The sequence below is a fragment of the Salvelinus alpinus genome, chromosome 28, assembly GCF_045679555.1.
Source record: "Salvelinus alpinus chromosome 28, SLU_Salpinus.1, whole genome shotgun sequence".
Classification (NCBI taxonomy): Eukaryota; Metazoa; Chordata; class Actinopteri; order Salmoniformes; family Salmonidae; genus Salvelinus; species Salvelinus alpinus.
Window position 1 is genome coordinate 35,931,861 of NC_092113.1, and position 27,931 is coordinate 35,959,791.

The window sequence follows — 27,931 nt, forward strand, 5'->3', positions numbered from 1 at the left end:
CCACTTGACGGTCAGTCATATCAAGCCTTTTAATTATAAATATAGAAACGATATCAAAACGTAGACAATAAACTGGTTAGTACCACAACAAAACCGCAATGCAGTGAAAACCTCCAACACAATTATGCTTCAAACAAACCAATTAGAAACAAATGCATCTTCGCTTAATATAACTTAAAAGTTTAACAGGTTAATGTTCAGCTTATTTCATGTTATTGTACTTCAGCTTACAGAGAAACAGACACTTTCTATTTTCTAAATGATGTTAAGAATAATATAATTATATTAAGGATTTACTGACAGTTGTGCCTATACTGCCAAAGGATCCCTTAAGTTAATGGATAGAGAAAACAAAGATAATGTAGACATTCAATTAAATAAATACATAATTATATTAGGAATGTTACAGCTTTATTACTCCCAATGTAATAGATAAAGAAAACAAATATATAGAAATTAAATAAAGAAATAATTTATATTAAGAATGGCGTAACTTCATTTGGAAACTACGAGAACCTTGTTGTGCAAATATGTGTGCCAGACACGTAACTTCTACAGTAAGCTATCTTGATATGTGTTATAGTCATTAACAAATTTATGAAACCTGTTACAAAAACATATCATATTTAACCTGAAGAAAATAATCTAATTGACTCACCTGAAATAATAATTACTTAATTTTTTAAATAAAATAAATTAACTGGCAACGTGCCTTTTATATAGAAATGTCAAACTTGCTTTGCATAAAGCATTAGATAAAATAGTGGACAAGCTAGATACATATCATGGTACCCGACTACCCATGGAGCCAAGGTCTTCTTCATTTTGTCGAGGACAGTTGTCCCTCACCAGGGACATATCATCTCACAGAGAGTCCATTGACTCAAAAAATACAGACATACTCAATAGTCTCAAGAAAGTCCTTCCCTCCTTGTGTGTAGCATAGCATACTGCAGTAGGGCAACTCCCCCTGGTTACAGCCAGAGACATATACTGCAGTAGGGCAACTCCCCCTGGTTACAACCAGAGACATATACTGCAGTAGGGCAACTCCCCCTGGTTACAACCAGAGACATATACTGCAGTAGGGCAACTCCCCCTGGTTACAGCCAGATACATATACTGCAGTAGGGCAACTCCCCCTGGTTACAGCCAGATACATATACTGCAGTAGGGCAACTCCCCCTGGTTACAACCAGAGACACATACTGCAGTAGGGCAACTCCCCCTGGTTACAACCAGAGACATATACTGCAGTAGGGCAACTCCCCCTGGTTACAACCAGAGACATATACTGCAGTAGGGCAACTCCCCCTGGTTACAACCAGAGACACATACTGCAGTAGGGCAACTCCCCCTGGTTACAACCAGAGACATATACTGCAGTAGGGCAACTCCCCCTGGTTACAGCCAGAGACATATACTGCAGTAGGGCAACTCCCCCTGGTTACAACCAGAGACATATACTGCAGTAGGGCAACTCCCCCTGGTTACAACCAGAGACATATACTGCAGTAGGGCAACTCCCCCTGGTTACAACCAGAGACATATACTGCAGTAGGGCAACTCCCCCTGGTTACAACCAGAGACATATACTGCAGTAGGGCAACTCCCCCTGGTTACAACCAGAGACATATACTGCATAGATATAGATATATATTGTGTACGGTATACAGTATATGGCTGTGGTTACACCTGGCTGACGATCTCCGAGTCCTCTTCAACAAACCACTGTACAGGAGTTCCATCTGCAGCCCTCTGAAGGATCCGCTTCTGGTGGGGACCCTGAAACACAACAACACATTTCATTCCTGTTCATTATATTTAAATGTATACTTTAAATTTGAGTCATTTAGCAGACACTCTTATCCAGAGTGACTTACAGGAGCAATTAGGGTTAAGTGCCTTGCTCAAGGGCACATTGACAGATTTTTCACCTAGTCAGCTTGGAGATTCAAACCAGCAACCTTTCGGTTACTGGCCCAACGTTCTTAACCGCTAGGCTACCTGCCGCCCTACATTACATTACACTCTTAACCGCTAGGCTACCTGCCGCCCTACATTACATTACACTCTTAACCGCTAGGCTACCTGCCGCCCTACATTACATTACACTCTTAACCGCTAGGCTACCTGCCGCCCTACATTACATTACACTCTTAACCGCTAGGTTACCTGCCGCCCTACATTACATTACACTCTTAACCGCTAGGTTACCTGCCGCCCTACATTACATTACACTCTTAACCGCTAGGCTACCTGCCGCCCTACATTACATTACACTCTTAACCGCTAGGCTACCTGCCGCCCTACATTATATTACACTCTTAACCGCTAGGTTACCTGTCACCCTACATTACATTACACTCTTAACCGCTAGGCTACCTGCCGCCCTACATTACACTCTTAACCGCTATGCTACCTGCCGCCCTACATTACATTACACTCTTAACCGCTAGGTTACCTGTCGCCCTACATTACATTACACTCTTAACCGCTAGGCTACCTGCCGCCCTACATTACATTACACTCTTAACCGCTAGGTTACCTGCCGCCCTACATTACATTACACTCTTAACCGCTAGGCTACCTGCCGCCCTACATTACACTCTTAACCGCTAGGCTACCTGCCGCCCTACATTACATTACACTCTTAACCGCTAGGCTACCTGCCGCCCTACATTATATTACACTCTTAACCGCTAGGTTACCTGTCACCCTACATTACATTACACTCTTAACCGCTAGGCTACCTGCCGCCCTACATTACACTCTTAACCGCTAGGCTACCTGCCGCCCTACATTACATTACACTCTTAACCGCTAGGTTACCTGTCGCCATACATTACATTACACTCTTAACCGCTAGGCTACCTGCCGCCCTACATTACATTACACTCTTAACCGCTAGGTTACCTGCCGCCCTACATTACATTACACTCTTAACCGCTAGGCTACCTGCCGCCCTACATTACACTCTTAACCGCTAGGCTACCTGCCACCCTACATTACATTACACTCTTAACCGCTAGGCTACCTGTCACCCTACATTACATTACACTCTTAACCGCTAGGCTACCTGTCGCTCTACATTACATTACACTCTTAACCGCTAGGCTACCTGCCGCCCTACATTACATTACACTCTTAACCGCTAGGCTACCTGCCGCCCTACATTACATTACACTCTTAACCGCTAGGTTACCTGCCGCCCTACATTACATTACACTCTTAACCGCTAGGCTACCTGCCGCCCTACATTACATTACACTCTTAACCGCTAGGTTACCTGCCGCCCTACATTACATTACACTCTTAACCGCTAGGCTACCTGCCGCCCTACATTACACTCTTAACCGCTAGGCTACCTGCCGCCCTACATTACATTACACTCTTAACCGCTAGGCTACCTGCCGCCCTACATTACACTCTTAACCGCTAGGCTACCTGCCGCCCTACATTACATTACACTCTTAACCGCTAGGCTACCTGCCGCCCTACATTACACTCTTAACCGCTAGGCTACCTGACGCCCTACATTACATTACACTCTTAACCGCTAGGCTACCTGCCGCCCTACATTACACTCTTAACCGCTAGGCTACCTGCCGCCCTACATTACATTACACTCTTAACCGCTAGGCTACCTGCGCCCTACATTACATTACACTCTTAACCGCTAGGTTACCTGCCGCCCTACATTACATTACACTCTTAACCGCTAGGTTACCTGCCGCCCTACATTACATTACACTCTTAACCGCTAGGCTACCTGTCGCCCTACATTACATTACACTCTTAACCGCTAGGTTACCTGCCGCCCTACATTACATTACACTCTTAACCGCTAGGCTACCTGTCACCCTACATTACATTACACTCTTAACCGCTAGGCTACCTGCCATCCTACATTACATTACACTCTTAACCGCTAGGCTACCTGCCGCCCTACATTACACTCTTAACCGCTAGGCTACCTGCCGCACTACATTACATTACACTCTTAACCGCTAGGCTACCTGTCGCTCTACATTACATTACACTCTTAACCGCTAGGCTACCTGCCGCCCTACATTACACTCTTAACCGCTAGGCTACCTGCCGCCCTACATTACACTCTTAACCGCTAGGCTACCTGTCGCTCTACATTACATTACACTCTTAACCGCTAGGCTACCTGTCGCTCTACATTACATTACACTCTTAACCGCTAGGCTACCTGCCGCCCTACATTACACTCTTAACCGCTAGGCTACCTGCCACCCTACATTACATTACACTCTTAACCGCTAGGCTACCTGTCGCTCTACATTACATTACACTCTTAACCGCTAGGCTACCTGCCGCCCTACATTACATTACACTCTTAACCGCTAGGCTACCTGTCGCTCTACATTACATTACACTCTTAACCGCTAGGTTACCTGCCGCCCTACATTACATTACACTCTTAACCGCTAGGTTACCTGCCGCCCTACATTACATTACACTCTTAACCGCTAGGCTACCTGCCGCATTACATTACACTCTTAACCGCTAGGCTACCTGTCGCTCTACATTACATTACACTCTTAACCGCTAGGCTACCTGTCGCTCTACATTACATTACACTCTTAACCGCTAGGCTACCTGTCGCTCTCCATTACATTCCCATTCCTTTATCTCCACATCTATCTGTTCTAATATCAATAGGAGATGTTAGTAATGCAATGGTGGTGAGTGTTAGGGGGCATCCTCACCTGCAGGTAGGGCGGGAGGGGAGGGGACGTGGGGCTCTTCACTCTGAACGACCCCTGGCGCTCCAGGGAACTCGGGCGTGACTTCTGGAACTGGTTCCAGGACTTGAGCTCGTCTGACGACATCTCCCTGGGCAACACCCGGGCAGGTTGGTTGGGGTACTCCCTCAGTGACGGGGTACGTACCAGGCGAGTGTAAGGGGGTGGAGGCTTCAGAACTCTCCTGGGGGATGACGGTGGGGGCCCCTGCTGCCAGTGTCTGTGCTGCTGCTGTGGCTGGGGGGGGCGGGAGGGGGACAGGTAAAGACCCTTCCCCAGGGGACTGCCCAGGTCCTGTGGGGAAAGAGGGGAACAGGTGCCTTCCTCTGCCATTCTTCTTCTCAAGCTGGGAGAGGACTGGTGCTGGTGCTGGTTGTTTTTCTTGTGAAAGCTGGAGCCATTTAACGCAGGGCTGGTGGGACTTTGGGCTCCGTAGTGGAAGCCATAGGGAGGAGGGCAGAGCTTGGGGATCTCGGGAGATGCAGGGCCCTCCCTGTCTTTGTGATTATCTCTGTCCGTGTCCCGGCTGGGGGTGCTGGTGTAGGAGGGGACAGAGTGTTCAGAGCTGCTGTCCTCAGAGCTGGACTGGTACAGCCGCTGGGGGCTGGTGTAGGAGGGGACAGAGTGTTCAGAGCTGGACTGGTACAGACGCTGGGGGGCGTACTGTGGAGACCGAACCAGGAACTCTGGCCGTCGGCGTGGCAACCTGGCTCTCCCACATCCCTCACCCAGATCATGAGTGGGCTTACTTCTGGGAAGCCTGAGAAGAGGAAAAAAGACAGGGGAGAGAAGTGAGCTACTGTGATGCACTCTGTGTATGTCTGTCTCCCTATACTGTGCAATTAATACTGCAACTTCATTATTAAATGCAATCTAATCTAGTCAATGTATTTTATCAGTATAATTTATGTAACTTATTACCCACCCACAACAATAGACACACAAGAAGACACAATAAAGGTAATCAACACCTTTATCTGTGTTATGGTGTTGGCGTTCTGTGATATGGTGTTGACGTTCTGTGTTCTGGTGGTTACGTTCTGTGTTATGGTGTCGTCAGTCTGTGTTCTGGTGGTTACGTTCTGTGTTATGGTGTCGTCAGTCTGTGTTCTGGTGGTTACGTTCTGTGTTATGGTGTTTACGTTCTGTGTTATGGTGTTTACGTTCTGTGTTATGGTGTTGACGTTCTGTGTTATGGTGTTGACGTTCTGTGTTATGGTGTCGACGTTCTCTGTTATGGTGTTGTCAGTCTGTGTTATGGTGTTGACGTTCTGTGTTCTGGTGGTTACGTTCTGTGCTATGGTGTCGTCAGTCTGTGTTCTGGTGGTTACGTTCTGTGTTCTGGTGGTTACGTTCTGTGTTATGGTGTCGTCAGTCTGTGTTCTGGTGTTTACGTTCTGTGTTATGGTGTTGATGTTCTGTGTTATGGTGTTGATGTTCTGTGTTATGGTGTTGATGTTCTGTGTTATGGTGTTTACGTTCTGTGTTATGGTGTTGACGTTCTGTGTTATGGTGTTTACGTTCTGTGTTATGGCGTCAACGTTCTGTGTTATGGTGGTTACGTTCTGTGTTATGGTGTCAACGTTCTGTGTTATGGTGTCGACAGTCTGTGTTATGGTGGTTACGTTCTGTGTTATGGTGTTGGCAGTCTGTGTTATGGTGGTTACGTTCTGTGTTATGGTGTTGGCAGTCTGTGTTATGGTGTTGACAGTCTGTTATGGTGTTGACAGTCTGTTATGGTGTTGACAGTCTGTTATGGTGTCAACGTTCTGTGTTATGGTGTCGTCAGTCTGTGTTCTGGTGATTACGTTCTGTGTTCTGGTGGTTACGTTCTGTGTTATGGTGTCGTCAGTCTGTGTTATGGTGGTTACGTTCTGTGTTATGGTGTTGGCAGTCTGTGTTATGGTGTTGACAGTCTGTTATGGTGTTGACAGTCTGTTATGGTGTTGACAGTCTGTTATGGTGTCAACGTTCTGTGTTGCGGTGGTTACGTTCTGTGTTATGGTGTCGTCAGTCTGTGTTCTGGTGGTTACGTTCTGTGTTATGGTGTTGACAGTCTGTGTTACGGTGGTTACGTTCTGTGTTATAGTGTCAACGTTCTGTGTTATGGTGTCGACGTTCTGTGTTATGGTGGTTACGTTCTGTGTTATGGTGTTGACAGTCTGTGTTATGGTGTCAACGTTCTGTGTTATGGTGGTTACGTTCTGTGTTATGGTGTCGACAGTCTGTGTTATGGGGTCAATGTTCTGTGTTATGGTGTTGACGTTCTGTGTTATGGTGGTTACGTTCTGTGTTATGGTGTCGACGTTCTGTGTAACGGTGGTGACGTTGTGAAGCGTTGGTTGGTTACCTGAAGGACAGGGAGTACTGTCTGTGTACGTGCAGCTCTGGAGTAGAGGGGGCGCTGGAGGAGTTGATCTGTCCATGTCTCAGAGCCAGGTTCTTAATGGAGGGGAAGTGGGAGGGCAGGACTCTGCTGTCTGCAGGGAACACTGGGGTCCCTACTGGACTTCTGCTCAGAAAGAGTGGGCAGGGCAGGATTTAGACAACTGCTAGTTTAAAAGTTAGAGGATGTAGTTTATGTAGTCAAAAGCAAAACCCTTTTTATGGGGTTCTGGGCAGAATAAATATTTGAGTAGCGAAGTAGGACCTGCACACTCAGTTGCTCCACCTTCATTGGTTAACAGCGTTCCGATCCAAAAAGGATATGGACTCTTACCTGGGCCTGCTGCTGCAGACAGAGAGAGGTGTGTCATGTTTCAGATAGTGCTGGTCAAGATTAGACTCTCTCCAGGGGGAGTTCTGGATGGGGGAGCGCTCAGGAAACTCCACACTGCAGCTGGAGCCCATACTGGAGGTCTGGGTCTGCTCCACACCGCAACTGCAGCCGAGGCTCTGGCTATGGGCTGAGGTGTGATGGAGACTGCCCTGGGAGGAGGAGGACTGGAGGGACAGGGAGCCCACAGAGGACTGTATGAGTGGGTCTACAGATGATGAGGAAGAGAGAGAGTCTATGGATAGACAGAGGAGACACAATAGAAAGGGTCAGACATGATGACATTTTGGAATAGTTGAATTGTATTGGCATTTCTACTGTGTTAGTTGATAACTCACCATCGTCCAGGGCCACTGCATCAGACAGGGAGCTGTCGTCAGACATGCACAGATCTGGGGACAGAAATAAAAGAAGGCTTTATTTAAGACTTCATTCAATTAGGGGAAAGGGTTGTGGAAATGATCAACATTGTAGTGTAATTCATCTGACATGTACTGCTTATGTGATTCAATAACTAAACAATTGTGAATAAAAAACCTCCATCGGACTGAGTAGGAATATAACCAAAGACAGTACAGTATGAAAATAGGCATAGCCTTAATGGCCATGTACTCTTAGAATCTTCCTAGGTTCCAGCCTTTCTAGGGAGTTTTTCCTAGCCACCGTTCTAATACATCTGCATTGCTTTTAGGCTGGGTTTCTGTATAAGAACTTTGTGACATCTGCTTACGTAAAAAGGGCTTTATAAATATATTTCATTGATAGGCAGAAACTGCCTATCAATCAATGTCATGGCGACCTTGGCTAGCTAAGCTCATGCGTAGAAACATGTCATCGGGTCTTAACTGTCCAATAAAAATAGTATCTGAAATACTTCTTCAGTATATCCTGTCCACAGGGGGCTGCTGAGGGGAGGACGGTTCATAATAATGGCTGGAATGGAGTGAATGGAATGGTATTAAACACCTGGAAACTGTGTGTTTGATGTGTCCGATACCATTCCATTTATTCCGTTCCAACCATTACTATGAGCCGGCCTCCTGTGATCCCGTTGCTATCATCCGTAAAATATCTGTATAAATGAATTGGTCCCAATTTAAGTATGAACAACAGTATAACTATAAAACTCAAAGGCACTCCGATATAAATTTGTTTTTGAGAAAAATGAAAACGTGTCAGTTCGTCACTTTCACAAGGTTGGAGTTATAACATGTTCAACTACTGAAGAAATGGGATACAATCTAGGTTGTGCCTTTGGATTTAGAGAAAATGAACAACTAAGGAACCATTTTTCATTTCTCTCATCGACTTCTCAAGCTCCATCCTGGTCTGCTTGGTTTGCTTCGCAAGCGTTCCCGGGAGTCTCACAATGTTTAGAAACTGTGATTCTTTATAACTAAGCTCCCTGCAGACTGCAGAGCCCAATGTGGCCAGATGGGAGTAGCACAGCCACAGCATTCACCTCTGTGTTTGGCTGTGTTGTTGTTCTTGTTGGTCGCTGGAGAGGAGCACTCGTTTCTGATCCTGTGCTGAAACACAGCTTCCTGGAGATCCTTGACTTTCCTATCTTCCCTCTTACACTGCTGCAGCCTGCTCTTCTTCTGTGGTTTGGACAGGTGCTCCTCCACTGAGAGTCTACGAGCCGCTTCAACGATCTGGAGCTGCAAGGCCAGGTCTGCCTCTAAGGAATGAAGCTCTGAATCCTGAGTGAGAGAGAGTTTTTATTTTTATTTAGTTTAGATGAATAACAATGAACTATCAATTTAATAGACTTCTTGATTGGGCTGGGTTTAAGGAAATAAATACTGTATTCAGTGTTCAAATCTCTATCTGATATGCACTTTGCCTTTGCTCATAAGCTTTACAACATATTGTTAGGAAAGACCCCTGACCTTACCTATTACCAATACTGTGTAATATAGGAAGTGTAAAGGATGACCGTGGGAAGGGTTCATATTGGTCTGTACCTCTCCATCCTGGTGGATGAGACTGTCATCCAGTTTGAAGGTAGCTCCTATCCTCCTTCGGACACGAGGGGGCTTCTCATCAGCAAGTAGGGGGTAGTCTGAAGACAACTTACCTGTCAGCTCCTGTAAAATAAATACAATCCAAAATCAACTGAAGTCATTTCTAAACATACCCCTAAGAGATTACATCTGAAAGAGCAGTCTGTAACTCTTCTATGAACCATCGGTTTGTAATATGAGACTCAGTCTTGTGACGAACAGGAGACCTATGTTAGCCCTATGTTAGACACTCACAGCCTCCCTGACGCAAAATATATAAATATATATATATATTTATTATTATTTTATTTTTTATTAGGGGGTAGGTCAGCTTTAATATTGCAGATAGATTGTAGCTTCCATCAATGTAATTGTCTGCATCACCCATATTGTCACGTGTGCTCCCTCTCTGGCCACTAGGTCACCAGGCTGCTCGTTAGGGCGCACACCTGTCACCAGCGGTACACACATAATGACACTCACCTGGACTCCATCACCTCCTTGACTACCTGCCCTTTATATGTCACTCCCTTTGGTTTCTTCCCCCGTCGTCATTGTTGCTGTTTCATGTCGGTGCGCTGTTTGTGTTTCTTGTTTTGTTCATTTAATTATTAAAGGTATTCACTCCCTGAACTTGCTTCCTGACTCTCAGTGTATATCATTAAACATATATTTTTTTGCAAATATATATACAGTACCAGTCAAAAGTTTGGATACACCTACTCATTCAAGGGTTTTTCTTTATTTTTAACATTTTCTACGTTGTACAATAATAGTGAAGACATCAAAACGATTAAATAACACCATATGGATATATTTTATATTTGAGATTCTTCAAAGTAGCCACCCTTTGCCTTGATGACAGCTTTGCACACTCTTGGCATTCATGAGGTAGTCACCTGAATGCATTTCAATTAACAGGTGTGCCTTGTTAAAAGTTGTGGAATTTCTTTCCTTAATGCGTTTGAGTCAATCACTTGTGTTGTGACAATTTTGAGGTGGTATACAGATGATAGCTCTATTTGGTAAAAGACCAAGTCCATATTATGGCAAGAACAGCTTAAATAAGCAAAGTGAAACGACAGTACATCATTACTTTAAGACATGAAGGTCAGTCAATGCGGAAAGTTTCAAGAACTTTGAAAGTTTCTTCAAGTGCAGTTGCAAAAACCATCAAGAGCTATGATGAAACTGGCTCTCAAGAGGACACCACTTAAAAGGAAGACCCAGAGTTACCTCTGATGCAGAGGATAAGTTCATTAAAGTTACCAGCTTCAGAAATTGCAGCCCAAATAAATGCGTCACAGAGTTCAAGTAACAGACACGTCTCAACATCAATTCTTCAGAGGAGACTGCATGAATCAGGCCTTCGTGGTCGAATTGCTGCAAAGAAACCACTACTAAAAGACACCAATAAGAAGAGACTTGCTTGGGCAAGGAAACATGAGCAATGGACATTAGACCAGTGGAAATCTGTCCTTTGGTCTGATGAGTCCAAACGTGAGATTTTTGGTTCCAACCACCATTGTGAGACGAAGAGTAGGTGACCGGATGATCTCTGCATATGTGGTTCCCTCCATGAAGCATTGAGGAGGAGGTGTGATGGTGCTTTGCTGATGACACTGTCAGTGATTTATTTAGAATTCAAGGCACACTTAACCAGCATGGCTACCACAGCATTCTGCAGCAATACGCCATCCCATCTGGTTTGCGCTTAGTGGGACTATCAATTGTTTTTCTACAGGACAATGACCCAAAACACATCTCCAGGCTGTGTCAGGGCTATTTGAACAAGAAGGAGAGTGACGGAGTGCAACATCAGATGACCTGGCTTTCACAATCACTCGACCTCAACCCAATTGAGATGGTTTGTGATGAGTTGGACCGCAGAGTGAAGGAAAGGCAGCCAACAACTGCTCAACATATGTGGGAACTCCTTCAAGACTGTTGGAAAAGCATTCCTCGTGAAGCTGGTTGAGAGAATGCCAAGAGTGTGCAAAGCTGTCATCAAGGCAAAGGGTGGCTATTTTGAAGAATCTAAAATATATTTTGATTTGTTTAACACTTTTTTTGGTTACTACATGATTCCATATGTGTTATTTCATAGTTTGATGTCTTCACTATTAATCTACAATGTAGAAAACCCCTGGAATGAGTAGGTGTGTCCAAACTTTTGACTGGTACTGTACATATATATCTCAACACCGGTATAGATATGCATAAATACAATAGTGTGAATACTCACAGCCTCTCTAACGCAGAGCTTCTTGAGGTCCAGTAGACACAGCTCCAGCCTGTTCTCCAGAGCCTGGTGCTTCAGCCTCATGGCCCGGGTGTGAGTGGTCAGGTCCTTGACTGGCAACGTGGGGCTGTCGGGACCTGAGATGATGTTAATGGAGATTTTTCCACAGAGCACAGGCCTCATGCAGGCATCACATGGTGCCACATTTGATGCTTTTATCACAGAATTAACGATTGTTATAGATTATAGACATTTCAGCTAGCTTACCAACTATCAATACACTTTATCTCCTGAATTTATTTAGGTCTCAGCATTAATAATGCGCTCAGTGCTTTCTGTAAAGATTTATATCTGAACCTAGAATGGATCTAAAGCTTTCACATTTAGGGTTCAGCATTGTTGATGTGTTAAGCTCTTACCAGAGTTGAGAATGATCCCACTGTCAGTGTCACTGATCTCCTCTTTATCCATCATGGCTGTTGGAAGGTATTTCCACACTGTTAAAACCTGTTGGAAAATAGTTAAATATTTCAATCAGATTTATTAAATCATCCTTATTCACCAAAAAACATATCCAGCGTTATGATCACTCAGGACAGGGGAAAATTGCTTCACATAAAAATATAAGTTTCCTTTCCTGATGCCGAATGTCTCTTTTTATTCTGATCCACTAGCTCTCTCCTTCCTCTTCTCTCTCTTCTTCTCCTTCCTCCCCCTTCTCCCTCCTCCCCTTCTCCCTCCTCCCCTTCTCCCTCCCTCCTGCCCTGTTCTCCCTCCCTCCTGCCCTGTTCTCCCTCCCTTCTGCCCTGTTCTCCCTCCCTCCTGCCCTGTTCTCCCTCCCTTCTGCCCTGTTCTCCCTCCATCCTGCCCTGTTCTCCCTCCCTTCTGCCCTGTTCTCCCTCCCTCCTGCCCTGTTCTCCCTCCCTCCTGCCCTGTTCTCCCTCCCTCCTGCCCTGTTCTCCCCCCTCCTGCCCTGTTCTCCCTCCCTCCCTCCTGCCCTGTTCTCCCTCCCTCCTGCCCTGTTCTCCCTCCCTTCTGCCCTGTTCTCCCTCGCTCCCTCCTGCCCTGTTCTCCCTTCACAATAGGCAGCAGCCCCCATGCTTGACTCGGCACATGTGCGAGGGGACCAGGGGTTAATCCGAAACCGGACACTATGGCAACGGTCACAGGGCGCACCGCTGTTCTCCGAGGGGAGTGTGTGTGTGTTGCCATACGGAATGTCAGAGGGCGTTTAAAAGGGACGCACCGTCGCACCCCAAAAAAGAGAACAGGAAAGCAGATGGCTGCAGGGCAAGGGAATTATCCCTCTCATGGACTGCACCTGTTCCCCCTCCCAGAGTCACACACACACACAGACTCACACACACACCAACAGCGCTCCATTCAACCAGTGTCCAGAGAAACAACCCTCGAGGGGCTTTTGAAGTGGAACAATGTCTCAATGCTGAGCCTGTCTCTGTAGCATCAGCCAGCTCACATAAAGACACTGAAGATTCATGATATAGCACATCTAGAATTTCACTTATACATTCTCACACTGTTGAACACATAAACAATGTTTATGATCCATTATATTGGATGCGTGGGTGCGTGCATGTGTGCACTAGGGTTGAATGGCGGGAACCCGGTTACTGAGATTTACCACCCAAAACCACTCCCTTTCCCCGGGATAAATAACGCAGAGAAACCGGTAAATTATAATAAATTATTTATATGAACAGCATGGTGTGAAATGGAACTTTTTAATGATATGCCATGTCTAAATACGGCTTCTCTACGGTCTCGGCGTGATGAATCAACGCTCAGTGTGGGGACAGACCATCTCAGTATGGAGAGTAGTTCCCAATGAATGTACTGTAGACCTATGTATCATCTCACCATGGTAACTTTTTGTCTTGTGACAGGTAGGCCTACATTTGCAGCAGCACAACCTATGCTACAGTAATATAAAGCCTGAATGTGTGTCTAATTTACCCATCTCCATCTGGCTTTCAGGGGTCACCTTGTTATTGTTTTAATTCCAGATGCGGAGTTTTAAAACAGCCTGTCACTCAAATATCGTTGCTTTAAATCAGTGTACACGCAAGCACTCTCTGTCCATCAACTCTCTCTCCATCAACATCCAAGATAGATAATCCTGTTCTAGATTTTCTAGATAGATTGAACAGGTCAGCGTAGACCAAGTGTGTGTCTGAAATGGCACCCTACTCCCTATATAGTGCCCATAGCTCTGCTCAAAGGTTGTGCACTATATAGGGAATATGATGCAATTTTGGGCCCATCCCAAGACCACTACACTGCTGGAATAACTTCCTTTAGACTGGGCAGCTATTTGAGCTGTTGACATGAATCTTCTGTATCTATGTCTAAAAACAAAACTTCAGTATGTCAACAGACGGAAGGAACTCATGTAGCTCACGTCTCTACACATTCAGGTCATGTTGCCTTAGCCGCTGTGGGTTACCAAGTCCAAATAATCCACTGGTCCTATCTAGAGCAGTGATGTTTAGAGATGGGTATCAGGCCTGTTCCTGTAGAGATGCGGAGGACTCATCACCCTGGGAGAGTCCCAAATGGAACCCTATTCCCTTTAAAGTGCACTACTTTTGACCAGGGCCCATGTCTTCTATATAGAGAATAGGCTCAATGGCACAGACAGATTTTTCACCTAGTCGGCTCAGGGATTCGCACCAGCGACCTCTCGGTTACCGGCCCAACGCCTTAACCACTAGGCTACCTGTATCCACCAGTCTGGATAATCTGCTGTGGGTTCAATAACTGCTGATCCAGTCGAGGAGGAGCGCTGGTTGGTTGTGCCAACACAGAGACAACAGAGCAGGAGGAAAGGAACAGGGCTGAGTGGCTGAGGTAGGGGCCTACAGTGAGACAGTGGGAGGAAGGGGGCTGAGGTAGGGGCCTACAGTGAGACAGTGGAAGGAAGAGGACTGAGGTAGGGGCCTACAGTGAGACAGTGGGAGGAAGAGGGCTGAGGTAGGGGCCTACAGTGAGACAGTGGGAGGAAGAGGGCTGAGGTAGGGGACTACAGTGAGACAGTGGAAGGAAGAGGGCTGAGGTAGGGGCCTACAGTGAGACAGTGGAAAGAAGGGGGCTGAGGTAGGGGCCTACAGTGAGACAGTGGAAGGAAGAGGACTGAGGTAGGGGCCTACAGTGAGACAGTGGGAGGAAGAGGGCTGAGGTAGGGGCCTACAGTGAGACAGTGGAAGGAAGAGGGCTGAGGTAGGGGCCTACAGTGAGACAGTGGAAGGAAGGGGGCTGAGGTAGGGGCCTACAGTGAGACAGTGGAAGGAAGGGGGCTGAGGTAGGGGCCTACAGTGAGACAGTGGAAGGAAGGGGGCTGAGGTAGGGGCCTACAGTGAGACAGTGGAAGGAAGAGGACTGAGGTAGGGGCCTACAGTGAGACAGTGGGAGGAAGGGGGCTGAGGTAGGGGCCTACAGTGAGACAGTGGAAGGAAGAGGGCTGAGGTAGGGGCCTACAGTGTGACAGTGGAAAGGAAGAGGAACTCTAACCTTGAATACAAACTGATATGAGCAGAAACAGCATATTCAGACAGAGAGAGGGGGAAAACAGGGCTAGGTCTGAGTGGGTGAAGTGGAGTGAGGTAGAGACAGTGGTGGGCCGTCAGGGCCTGCAAGGCCTTCTCTGCTGGCCTAAACATCATCAGAATATAATTTTTTTTTAAATATATTTTCCCACAAATATGTATTAAATTATTCCCCAGAGTAAGAGTTATACTCTTCATTTCATAGCTTTCCTCTTGGTTGCACTGCTTCCAGCCCCAGGTTGAGATTTGGAGGGCTGGTCTTTACGTTAGATCTTTTATCCAATCATATTCAGCCATCATGTGTTGCCAGGGGTCTAAAATCTGCCCTCAGGCCTTCAGAATCAACAGTGCGGGCGCTTGTAGCTTAAAGTGAATGGAAATTAAAATTTTGTGTCAACCAATCAGCTTTAGAGTTGGCTATTGTACGCCTGCTGGCTGGCTCCAGTGTTACACAGGAGCCAGCTAGCAGGCGTAGGGCGTCCACGTCTTTTGATTGGATTACCAATATTGAGAGGCAGGTCCTATGGGCAGGTCTATGCAGATCTAGGAAACTAAATTTGATAAACGAATTAATTCGCGTTCTACTGTTTTTTGAACCCACAATGGCGGAAGGAGGAGAAGATATCGATTTGGTCGAGGATATAATTATAACGCCATTCTCAAGACGAACTTTTCAAGAAAAGTTAGACATTGTAAGGAGAGGTCGCCCGACGCCACAAAGCCTGTCACAGGCGGGAAAGGGGTTCGTTCGTTCGCCACTTTCAAAGTTTCAACTATGAGCGCTGTCAATGGCTCACAGGCTCCTTACAAGCAATGGTGCTTTTGAAAACGTTTGGGGACACCAGAGTGGAGCTACAGCTCTCACTCGTCCTGCGTTATGTGACGGACACGGGAGTCAAGGAGCGATTTATCCGGTTTGAAGATGTGACAAGCGGCAAGCGAGCTGATGACATTGCCGCTCTTATTTTCCGTTTCTTGGAGGAAAATGAATGTAGTCTGGATAAAGTTGTGGCACAGTGTTTTGATGGCGCAGCAGTCATGGCATCTGGACTCAATGGGGTGCAGGCTAAAGTTAAGGAGAGGGCACCGATGGCCTTATTCATTCACTGCTATGCACATCGACTAAATTTAGTACTGACTCAAGGAGCCTCAAAGCTTAAAGAATGCAAGGTCTTCTTTGCCAACCTCAATGGCCTTGCAGCATTTTTCTCACGATCCCCTAAGCGCACGCAACTGTCTAATAATCAGTCTTTGGTGAGTAGGCATACAATGCATGTTATTTTTTATTAAATGTGTATGTATGTTTCGCATTTTATTTCGTTAATATTAAATAGCCTATATATTAACAAAATAAAATGGCAAATAGCCTATGTTGCAAATTATTTGTTTTCTTTTATTTTCAGTGAATAGTTATGTGTCTTTATCATCACGGTGAAACTGCTTTGGGTGCGACAATGCGCTGTTTAGTGAACACACTGTATTTATTTTTTGGGGGACTTAAAGCTCAAAGTTTGTGGACCAGAAATGGATAGAAGAAGAATATTAATATAACTCTGTTGCACTCGACTATGTTCTTGCCTATTAGTTGAACTGTACTGTATTGTACTCTTCCCCTGCAATTCTCTGAAAAAAATGTCAATTTCAAGGTGACGCAACGCCTGGTTATACTGCGTTTCTGTCTAAATGTATAGTGTCTAGAGCCATGGCATCTAAATGATGGTAATAACAGGTGGATTAATTCGGGTGGGACTGTGTAGGACCTCACTGAAGGCCCAGGCGCCAGGCCCACGGCACGCTACTGGGTAGAGACATACATAGGGGGAACTCCCTGACTCAGACACTGACTGTAATAAAAAACAGACATCAATAGGAACTCAGGAACTGGGTAATCAGACAGAGGCAAGCAGAGGCAGGGTAATGTGGTGTTTCGCCCACTTACACCCCATAACTCTCCTAAGACTTTCACAATGGCTGTGGTTGCCTGAGGCCTAGGTCTACTGAGTGGTTGGATTGGGGTACAACATTATTCAGGACCTTTCTATAAGTTGTAAACCTATGCCAAGACAAAACATAATTTGCCATAAAGTCTCCCTCTGTAGTATCTTGCGGTCGGAGGCCGAGCAGTTGTCATTCCAGGCAGTGATGAAACCAGTCAGGATGCTCTCGATGGTGCAGCTGTAGAACCTTTTGAGGATCTAAGGACCCATGCCAAATCTTTTCAGTCTCCTGAGGGGGAATAGGTTTTGTCGTGCCCGCTTCACGACTGTCTTAGTGTGCTTGGACCATGTTAGTTTGTTGGTGAGATGGACACCAAGGAACTTGAAGCTCTCAACCTGCTCCACTGCAGCCCCGTCGATGAGAATGGGGGCGTGCTCGGTCCTCTTTTTCCTGTAGTCCACAATCATCTCCTTTGTCTTGATCACGTTGAGGGAGAGGTTGTTGTCCTGGCACCACACGGCCAGGTCTCTGACCTCCTCCCTATAGGCTGTCTCGTTGTTGTCGGTGATCAGGCCTACCACTGTTGTGTCATCGGCAAACTTAATGATGGTGTTGGAGTTGTGCCTGGCCATGCAGTCATGAGTGAATAGGGAGTACAGGAGGGTGCTGAGCACACACCCCTGAGGGGCCCCTGTGTTGAGGATCAGCGTGGCGGATGTGGTGTTACCTACCCTTACCACCTGAGGGCGACCCGTCAGGAAGTCCAGGATCCTGTTGCAGAGGGAGGTGTTAAGTCCCAAGGTCCTTAGCTTATTGATGAGCTTTGAGGGCACTATGGTGTTGAACGCTGAGCTGTAGTCAATGAATAGCATTCTCACATAGGTATTCCTTTTTGTCCAGGTGGGAAAGGGCAGTGTGGAGTGCAATAGAGATTGCATCATCTGTGGATCTGTTGGGGTGGTCTGCAAATTGGAGTGGGTCTAGGGTTTCTTGGATGATGGTGTTGATGTGAGCCATGACCAGCCTTTCAAAGCACTTCATGGCTACAGCCATGAGTGTTACGGGTCATTTAGGCAGGTTACCTTACGTGTTCTTGGGCACAGGCACTATGGTGGTCTGCTTAAAACATGTTGGTATTACAGACTCGGACAGGGAGAGGTTGAAAATGTCAGTGAAGACACTTGCTAGTTGGTCAGCGCATGCTTGCAGTACACATCCTGGTAATCCGTCTGGCCCTGTGGCCTTGTGAATGTTGACCTGTCTAAAGGTCTTACTCACATCGACTGCGGAGAGCGTGATCACACAGTCTTCCGGTACAGCTGGTGCTCTCATGCATGTTTCAGTGTTATTTGCCTTGAAGCGAGCATAGAAGTAGTTTAGCTCGTCTTGTAGGCTTGTGTCACTGGGCAGCTCTCGGCTGTGCTTCCCTTTGTATTCTGTAATGGCTTGCAAGCCCTGCCACATCCGACGAACGTCAGAGCCGGTGTAGTACCATTCGATCTTAGTCCTGTATTGATGCTTTGTCTGTTTGATTGTTCGTCAGAGGGCATAGCGGGATTTCTTATAAGCTTCCGGGTTAGAGTCCCGCTCCTTGAAATCAGCAGCTCTAGCCTTTAGCTCAGTGCGGATGCTGCCTGTAATCCATGGCTTCTGGTTGGGGTATGTACGTACGGTCACTGTGGGGACGATGTCATCGATGCACTTATTGATGAAGCACTCGGCGGTTCCGTTCTCTTAGCTTGTGTGGCCTACCACTTTGCAGCTTACAGTTGACCATGGCAGCTCTAGCAGGCCAGAAATTTGATGAACTGAGTTGTTGGAAAGGTGGCATACTATGACGATGCCACGTTGAAAGTCACTGAGCTCTTCAGTAAGGCCATTCTACTGCCAATGTTTGTCTATGGAGATTGCATGGCTGTGTGCTCGATTTTCTTGGTCGACCAACAGCCTATCGACCAAACAATCGACCAGTCGACTAATTCGGGTCAGCTCCACTCCATTGGGTCAAGAGTAGCCAAATATCTCAGCATTTCCTGTAGTATTACTGTTACCTTATGCTCCACCTTACAGTAGACCATTGCTTCATTGCTGTTGTCATAACAAGCTAACTTCCCCAAAGCCCTGTGATGATCAGTGATCACAGCAATCTAAGGATGGCTTGTCAGGATCACTGCTTCTGTTACTCCCATCCTCATTCCCCTCTGCTCGCCGGACCGTGAAAACTAAACATCTAACGGGAAATGGTTTGTTAACAGGAGATGAGTGTGTGTGTGTGTGTGTGTGTGTGTGTGTGTGTGTGTGTGTGTGTGTGTGTGTGTGTGTGTGTGTGTGTGTGTGTGTGTGTGTGTGTGTGTGTGTGTGTGTGTGTGTGTGTGTGTGTGTGTGTGTGTGTGTGTTTGTTTGTATATGTGTGTGTGTGTTCAAATGAAACCAAACCAAGGCCTATGTGAAGCCTGTAATTAAGATTCTCTAGTGAATGCTTATACTATGGAAGAAACTACATTACTTTACAGCATGTCTGATTTCAGCGGCTGGTCAATAGCAAAATGGATCCATTCTGTTCTGTCTGTATATACACAACATGGTCTGCTGGAGTGGAGGAAAGGGATTCCATTTTTTATTTAACCTTTATTTAACTAGGCAAGTCAGTTTAGAACAAATTCTTATTTACAATGTTAGCCTGCCCCGGACGAAGCTGGGCCAATTGTGCTCCACCCTATGGAACTAGTGAGTGAGTGAGTGAGTGAGTGAGTGAGTGAGTGAGTGAGTGAGTGAGTGAGTGAGTGAGTGAGTGAATGAGTGAGTGAGTGAGTGAGTGAGGGGGTGAGTGAGTGAGTGAGTGATTTCAGATGAGTTTTATACACACTCTCTTTCTTTGATCATCTTATCTAGACCAACAGTACTGTAAAGTCAAAATATTTATCCATCAACATAGTGGTAAAACAATGGTCAGAGATGGGAGAAAAGAACATCTGAAATTCCACAACCATAGAATTAGAATGAATAGAATGTGCATTCTAAAGTCATTCATTCTAATTCTATCACCACACCAGCATGGAGAGAATGAACCTCCCTCCCACACACACACACAGTTGCCTGATCCCTAGCAGTGGAGGCCATATGCTAGGCAGACACAGCAGCTCTGCTACAGACCAAGAACAGCATTAATACAGAGACCATAGAGGACAGCATTAATACAGAGATCATAGAGGACAGCATTAACACAGAGACCATAGAGGACAGCATTAATACAGAGACCATAGAGGACAGCATTAATACAGAGACCAGCATTAATACAGAGACCATAATACAGAGACCATAGAGGACAGCATTAATACAGAGACCATAGAGGACAGCATTAATACAGAGATCATAGAGGACAGCATTAACACAGAGACCATAGAGGACAGCATTAATACAGAGACCATAGAGGACAGCATTAATACAAATCAAATCAAATCAAATCAAATTTTATTAGTCACATACACATGGTTAGCAGATGTTAATGCGAGTGTAGCGAAATGCTTGTGCTTCTAGTTCCGACAATGCAGTAATAACCAACAGTAATCTAACCTAACAATTCCACAACTACTACCTTACACACACACACAAGTGTAAAGGGATAAAGAATATGTACATAAAGATATATGAATGAGTGGTGGTACAGAACGGCATGGCAGATGCAGTAGATGGTATAGAGTACGGTATATACGTATGAGATGAGTACTGTAGGGTATGTAAACATAAAGTGGCATAGTTTAAAGTGGCTAGTGGTACATGTATTGCATAAAGATGGCAAGATGCAGTAGATGATATAGAGTACAGTATATACATATGAGATGGGTAATGTAGGGTATGTAAACATTGTATTAAGTGGCATTGCTTAAAGTGGCTAGTGGTACATTTTTACATAATTTCCATCAATTCCCATTTTTAAAGTGGCTGGAGTTGAGTCAGTATGTTGGCAGCGGCCGCTAAATGTTAGTGGTGGCTGTTTAACAGTCTGATGGCCTTGAGATAGAAGCTGTTTTTCAGTCTCTCGGTCCCTGCTTTGATGCACCTGTACTGACCTCGCCTTCTGGATGATAGCGGGGTGAACAGGCAGTGGCTTGGGTGGTTGTTGTCCTTGATGATCTTTATGGCCTTCCTGTGACATCGGGTGGTGTAGGTGTCCTGGAGGGCAGGTAGTTTGCCCCTGGTGATGCGTTCTGCAGACCTCACTACCCTCTGGAGAGCCTTACGGTTGTGGGCGGAGCAGTTGCCGTACCAGGCGGTGATACAGCCCGACAGGATGCTCTCGATTGTGCATCTGTAGAAGTTTGTGAGTGCTTTTGGTGACAAGCCGAATTTCTTCAGCCTCCTGAGGTTGAAGAGGCGCTGCTGCGCCTTCTTCACAACGCTGTCTGTGTGGGTGGACCAATTCAGTTTGTCCGTGATGTGTACACCGAGGAACTTAAAACTTTCCACCTTCTCCACTACTGACCCGTCGATGTGGATAGGGGGGTGCTCCCTCTGCTGTTTCCTGAAGTCCACAATCATCTCCTTTGTTTTGTTGACGTTGAGTGTGAGGTTATTTTCCTGACACCACACTCCGAGGGCCCTCACCTCCTCCCTGTAGGCCGTCTCGTCGTTGTTGGTAATCAAGCCTACCACTGTAGTGTCATCCGCAAACTTGATGATTGAGTTGGAGGCGTGCATGGCCACGCAGTCGTGGGTGAACAGGGAGTACAGGAGAGGGCTCAGAACGCACCCTTGTGGGGCCCCAGTGTTGAGGATCAGCGGGGTGGAGATGTTGTTACCTACCCTCACCACCTGGGGGCGGCCCGTCAGGAAGTCCAGGACCCAGTTGCACAGGGCGGGGTCGAGACCCAGGGTCTCGAGCTTGATGACGAGTTTGGAGGGTACTATGGTGTTAAATGCTGAGCTGTAATCGATGAACAGCATTCTCACATGGGTATTCCTCTTGTCCAGATGGGTTAGGGCAGTGTGCAGTGTGGTTGCGATTGCGTCGTCTGTGGACCTATTGGGTCGGTAAGCAAATTGGAGTGGGTCTAGGGTGTCCGGTAGGGTGGAGGTGATATGGTCCTTGACTAGTCTCTCAAAGCACTTCATGATGACGGAAGTGAGTGCTACGGGGCGGTAGTCGTTTAGCTCAGTTACCTTAGCTTTCTTGGGAACAGGAACAATGGTGGCCCTCTTGAAGCATGTGGGAACAGCAGACTGGGATAAGGATTGATTGAATATGTCCGTAAACACACCAGCCAGCTGGTCTGCGCATGCTCTGAGGACGCGGCTGGGAATGCCGTCTGGGCCTGCAGCCTTGCGAGGGTTAACACGTTTAAATGTTTTACTCACCACGGCTGCAGTGAAGGAGAGCCCGCAGGTTTTGGTAGGGGGCCGTGTCAGTGGCACTGTATTGTCCTCAAAGCGGGCAAAAAAGTTGTTTAGCCTGTCTGGGAGCAAGACATCCTGGTCCGCGACGGGGCTGGTTTTCTTTTTGTAATCCGTGATTGACTGTAGACTCTACAGAGACCAGCATTAATACAGAGACCATAATACAGAGACCATAGAGGACAGCATTAATACAGAGACCATAGAGGACAGCATTAATACAGAGACCATAGAGGACAGCATTAATACAGAGACCATAGAGCACAGCATTAATACAGAGACCATAGAGGACAGCATTAATACAGAGACCAGCATTAATACAGAGACCATAATACAGAGATCATAGAGGACAGCATTAATACAGAGACCATAGAGGACAGCATTAATACAGAGACCATAGAGGACAGCATTAATACAGAGACCATAGAGGACAGCATTAACACAGAGACCATAGAGGACAGCATTAATACAGAGACCATAGAGGACAGCATTAATACAGAGACCATAGAGGACAGCATTAATACAGAGACCATAGAGGACAGCATTAACACAGAGACCATAGAGGACAGCATTAATACAGAGACCATAGAGGACAGCATTAACACAGAGACCATAGAGGACAGCATTAATACAGAGACCATAGAGGACAGCATTAATACAGAGACCATAGAGGACAGCATTAATACAGAGACCATAGAGGACAGCATTAATACAGAGACCATAGAGGACAGCATTAATACAGAGACCATAGAGGACAGCATTAATACAGAGACCAGCATGAATACAGAGACCATAATACAGAGATCATAGAGGACAGCATTAACACAGAGATCATAGAGGACAGCATTAATACAGAGACCATAGAGGACAGCATTAATACAGAGACCATAGAGGACAGCAGTAATACAGAGACCAGCATTAATACAGAGACCATAATACAGAGATCATAGAGGACAGCATTAACACAGAGATCATAGAGGACAGCATTAATACAGAGACCATAGAGGACAGCATTCAATACAGAGACCATAGAGGACAGCATTAATACAGAGACCATAGAGGACAGCATTAACACAGAGACCTTAGAGGACAGCATTAATACAGAGACCTTAGAGGACAGCATTAATACAGAGACCATAATACAGAGACCTTAGAGGACAGCATTAATACAGAGACCATAGAGGACAGCATTAATACAGAGACCATAGAGGACAGCATTAATACAGTGACCATAATACAGAGATCATAGAGGACAGCATTAATACAGAGACCATAATACAGAGATCATAGAGGACAGCATTAACACAGAGATCATAGAGGACAGCATTAATACAGAGACCATAGAGGACAGCATTCAATACAGAGACCTTAGAGGACAGCATTAATACAGAGACCATAGAGGACAGCATTAATACAGAGACCATAGAGGACAGCATTAATACAGTGACCATAATACAGAGATCATAGAGGACAGCATTAATACAGAGACCATAGATGACAGCATTAATACAGAGACCATAATACAGAGATCATAGAGGACAGCATTAATACAGAGACCATAGAGGACAGCATTAATACAGAGACCATAGATGACAGCATTAATACAGAGACCATAATACAGAGATCATAGAGGACAGCATTAATACAGAGACCATAGAGGACAGCATTAATACAGAGACCATAGAGGACAGCATTAATACAGAGACCATAATACAGAGATCATAGAGGACAGCATTAACACAGAGACCATAATTCAGAGGTCATAGAGGACAGCATTAATACAGAGATCATAGAGGACAACATTAACACAGAGATCATAGAGGACAACATTAATACAGAGATCATAGAAGACAACATTAACACAGAGATCATAGAGGAGATAACCCATTGTTCTCCAAGATCAAGACACATGGCTCTCTTTGACCCTCCGGTCCTCAACGTGACTTAATAGTGGTCAACCCCTGTAAATTATGGTAACAGGATGTGTGACTCTGACAGATTTAGCTTCTTCTCCTATTTATAGCCTCTCTGTTAGGCTTTACCCTATTTAATCAACCCATGTAACATGTAACATAGTAACACATTCAGCTTGACAAAAGTAACACATTCAGTTTGACAATAGTAACACATTCAGTTTTACAAAAGTAACACACTCAGTTTGAAAATAGTAGCACATTCAGTTTGACAATAGTAACACAATCAGCTTTGCATATACTGTTTGAAGTAGAAGTAACACTGAGGTGTTTGACTGTAGGTCAGTGGGAGTTGTTTGTCAACAATTTCAAAAACGTAAATTGTTTAGTGTCAATGGATGCAAACAACCGTTTTTTTATACAAAGACAGAAAAGGCTTGTTATGTGCAATATGGAGACCGTTAGGTCCTTTTGACTTGTCTTCCTGTGTTAAAGTGCCTTCAACATGTCTATTTTACCTCTTGGTGATGTCATTCGGAAACATAATGTTAACTTTCACTGCTATGCGGACGATGCACAGCTGTACATTTCGATGAAACATGGTGAAGCCCCAAAATTGCCCTCCCTAGAAGCCTGTGTTTCAGACATAAGGAAGTGGATGGCGGCAAATGTTCTACTTTTAAACTCGGACAAAACAGAGATGCTAGTTCTAGGTCCCAAGAAACAAAGAGATCTTCTGTTGAATCTGACAATTAATCTTGATGGTTGTACAGTCATCTCAAACAAAACTGTGAAGGACCTTGGCGTCACTCTGGACCCTGATCTCTCTTTTGACGAACATATCAAGACTGTTTCAAGGACAGCTTTTTTCCATCTACGTAACATTGCAAAATCAGAAACTTTCTGTCCAGAAATGATGCAGAAAAATTTATCCATGCTTTTGACACTTCTAGATTAGACTACTGCAATGCTCTACTTTCCGGCTACCCGGATAAAGCACTAAATAAACGTACGTTTGTGCTAAACACGTCTGCTAGAATCTTGACAAAAAATGTTATCATATTACTCCAGTGCTAGCCTGTCTACACTGGCTTCCTGTTAAGGCTACGGCTGATTTCAAGGTTTTACTACTAACCTACAAAGCATTACATGGGCTTGCTCCTACTTATCTTTCCGATTTGGTCCTGCTGTACATTTTACCTTTATTTAACTAGGCAAGGCCTCCTTATTGTCCCTATAATTTCTAAGCAAAGAGCTGGAGGCTGGGCTTCCTCCTATAGAGCTCCTTTTTTATGGAATGATCTTCCTATCCATGTGAGAGACACAGACTCAGTTTCCACCTTTGTCTTTATTGAAGACTCAACTCTTCAGTAGGTCCTATGATTGAGTGTAGTCTGGCCCAGGGGTGTGAAGGTGAACGGAAAGGTACTGGAACGACGAACCGCTCTTGCTGTCTCTGCCTAGCCGGTTCCCCTCTCTCCCTATTAACCCTATTACAGGGGCTGAGTCACTGGCTTACTGGTGCTCTTCCATGCCGTCCCTAGGAAGGGTGCGTCACTTGAGTGGGTTGAGTCACTGACGTGATCTTCCTGTCCGGGTTGGCGCCCCCCTCAGGTTCGTGCCGTGGGGAGATCTTCGTGGGCTTTACTCGGCCTTGTCTCAGGGTAGTATGTTGGTGGTTTGAAGATATCCCTCTAGTGGTGTGGGGGCTGTGCTTTGGCAAAGTGGGTGGGGTTATATCCTGCCTGGTTTGCCCTGTCCGGACGGGGCAACAGTGTCTCCCGACCCTTCCTGTCTCAGCCTCCAGTATTTATGCTGCAATAGTTTATGTGTCGGGGGGCTAGGGTCAGTCTGTTATATCTGGAGTATTTCTCATGTCTTATCTGGTGTCCTGTGTGAATTTAAGTATGCTCCCTCTAATTCTCTGCTCTCTCCCTCTCTCTTTCTCTCATAGGACCTGAGCCCTAGGACTGCCTGGCCTGATGACTCCTTGCTGTCGCCAGTCCACCTGGTCGTGCTGCTGCTCCAGTTTCAACTGTTCTGCCTGCGGCTATGGAACCCTGACCTGTTCACCAGATGTGCTACCTGTCCCAGACCTGCTGTTTTCGTCTCTCTCTCTACCGCACCTGCTGTCTCTAACTCTGAATGATCGACTATGAAAGGCCAAATGACATTTACTCCTGAGGTGCTGACCTGTTGCACCCTCTACAACCACTGTGATTATTATTATTTGACCCTGCTGGTCATCTATGAACATTTGAACAACTTGGCCATGTACTGTTATAATCCCCTCCGAGCCTGGTTCCTCTCTAGGTTTCTTCCTAAGTTCCTGCCTTTCTAGGGAGTTTTTCCTAGCCACCGTGCTTCTACATCTGCATTGCTTGCTGTTTGGGGTTTTAGGCTGGATTTCTGTGTAGCACTTTGTGACATCAGCTGATGTAAAAAGGGCTTTATAAATACATTTGATTGATTGACCCTGCTGGTCATAAATACATTTGATTTGATTGATTGACAGGATCTACTGGTGATTGTATCATTAAGATAACTAGTGTGGTGTATAAACAACACACTCTCAATTAGTAATATGTTAGGACTATTGCAGCTTTAATTCTGGGTCTAAGCTCATATGACTCACCGTTCTTCAGACAAATAATAACCATGTAAAATAACAGGATGGCTGAGAGTTGCTCATCTAATGTCTATAAAAATATTTTATGTCTGAGTCAAAGAGTACTTTTCAGATAAATCTGAGTTGAAAAAGTCATCCTCATAGTCAGTCACAACTCACACAGATAAAATGCATTCTGAAGAATCGCTGCCAAACTCATCGATTGAAACGTTGTATCAGTTGTCCTGTTGGAACGTCTATACATCATCTGATAATGATACAATAACTTTGCATAGTTTTAAACTGTCTACATTGTTACATTGTTACAACCTGACTGTACACCCAGTTACTGTTACTGTATTCTCACTGTGCCATATAACAATACGTTTATAAAATGTGATCATTATTTTTACCTTTTAAAAGCGTTGGTCCAACAATCCTGAGGACTTCACCACAGCACCTCGTTGAAGAAATGTGCGGAGTCTTTCTCGGGTCACATGTGTGACGGGTATTGGGGCGTTTCGTTCTATGGTGGGACGTCTGTCCTCGGATCAATCCGTTCTCTAGAAAGAGAGAGGAGCGTGCTGCGAAGTTTTAGAATTTTAACAGATTTTTTGTCTTTGACTGGGTATAGTTTCTGGACGAGTTTTTGAAAGAATAACAAAGTAAACTCTAACTTCGTTTTGGATAATTCCTCCTTACGTTTTCACTTTTTTGTT

The 27,931-nt window shown here is 45.4% G+C and overlaps 1 protein-coding gene across 1 annotated transcript; it reads right to left on the reverse strand.

The window, feature by feature from the left end:
* Positions 1–10: 10 nt before the first annotated feature.
* Positions 11–27,916, reverse strand: LOC139557771 (innate immunity activator protein-like). The gene is made up of 10 exons (XM_071372945.1): positions 27,626–27,916; positions 12,219–12,306; positions 11,803–11,936; positions 9,519–9,641; positions 9,014–9,254; positions 7,890–7,943; positions 7,495–7,786; positions 7,126–7,287; positions 4,740–5,535; positions 11–1,785 (listed from the first exon to the last, which is right to left on the reverse strand). The coding sequence occupies exons 2-10, from the start codon at positions 12,271–12,273 to the stop codon at positions 1,690–1,692; spliced, it is 1,953 nt and encodes a 650-aa protein (XP_071229046.1). The 5' UTR covers positions 12,274–12,306; positions 27,626–27,916; the 3' UTR covers positions 11–1,689.
* Positions 27,917–27,931: the final 15 nt, after the last annotated feature.

Bases quoted from the DNA above. Each gene is read 5' to 3' on its own strand.
- LOC139557771 (XM_071372945.1), bottom strand. From the start codon at position 12,273: ATGATGGATAAAGAGGAGATCAGTGACACTGACAGTGGGATCATTCTC. The intron at 11,937-12,218 runs GTAAGAGCTTAA...ACATCATCTCAG, and splicing joins TGGGATCATTCTCAACTCTG to GTCCCGACAGCCCCACGTTG. The intron at 7,288-7,494 runs GTAAGAGTCCAT...CTTTCTGAGCAG, and splicing joins GTCTGCAGCAGCAGGCCCAG to AAGTCCAGTAGGGACCCCAG.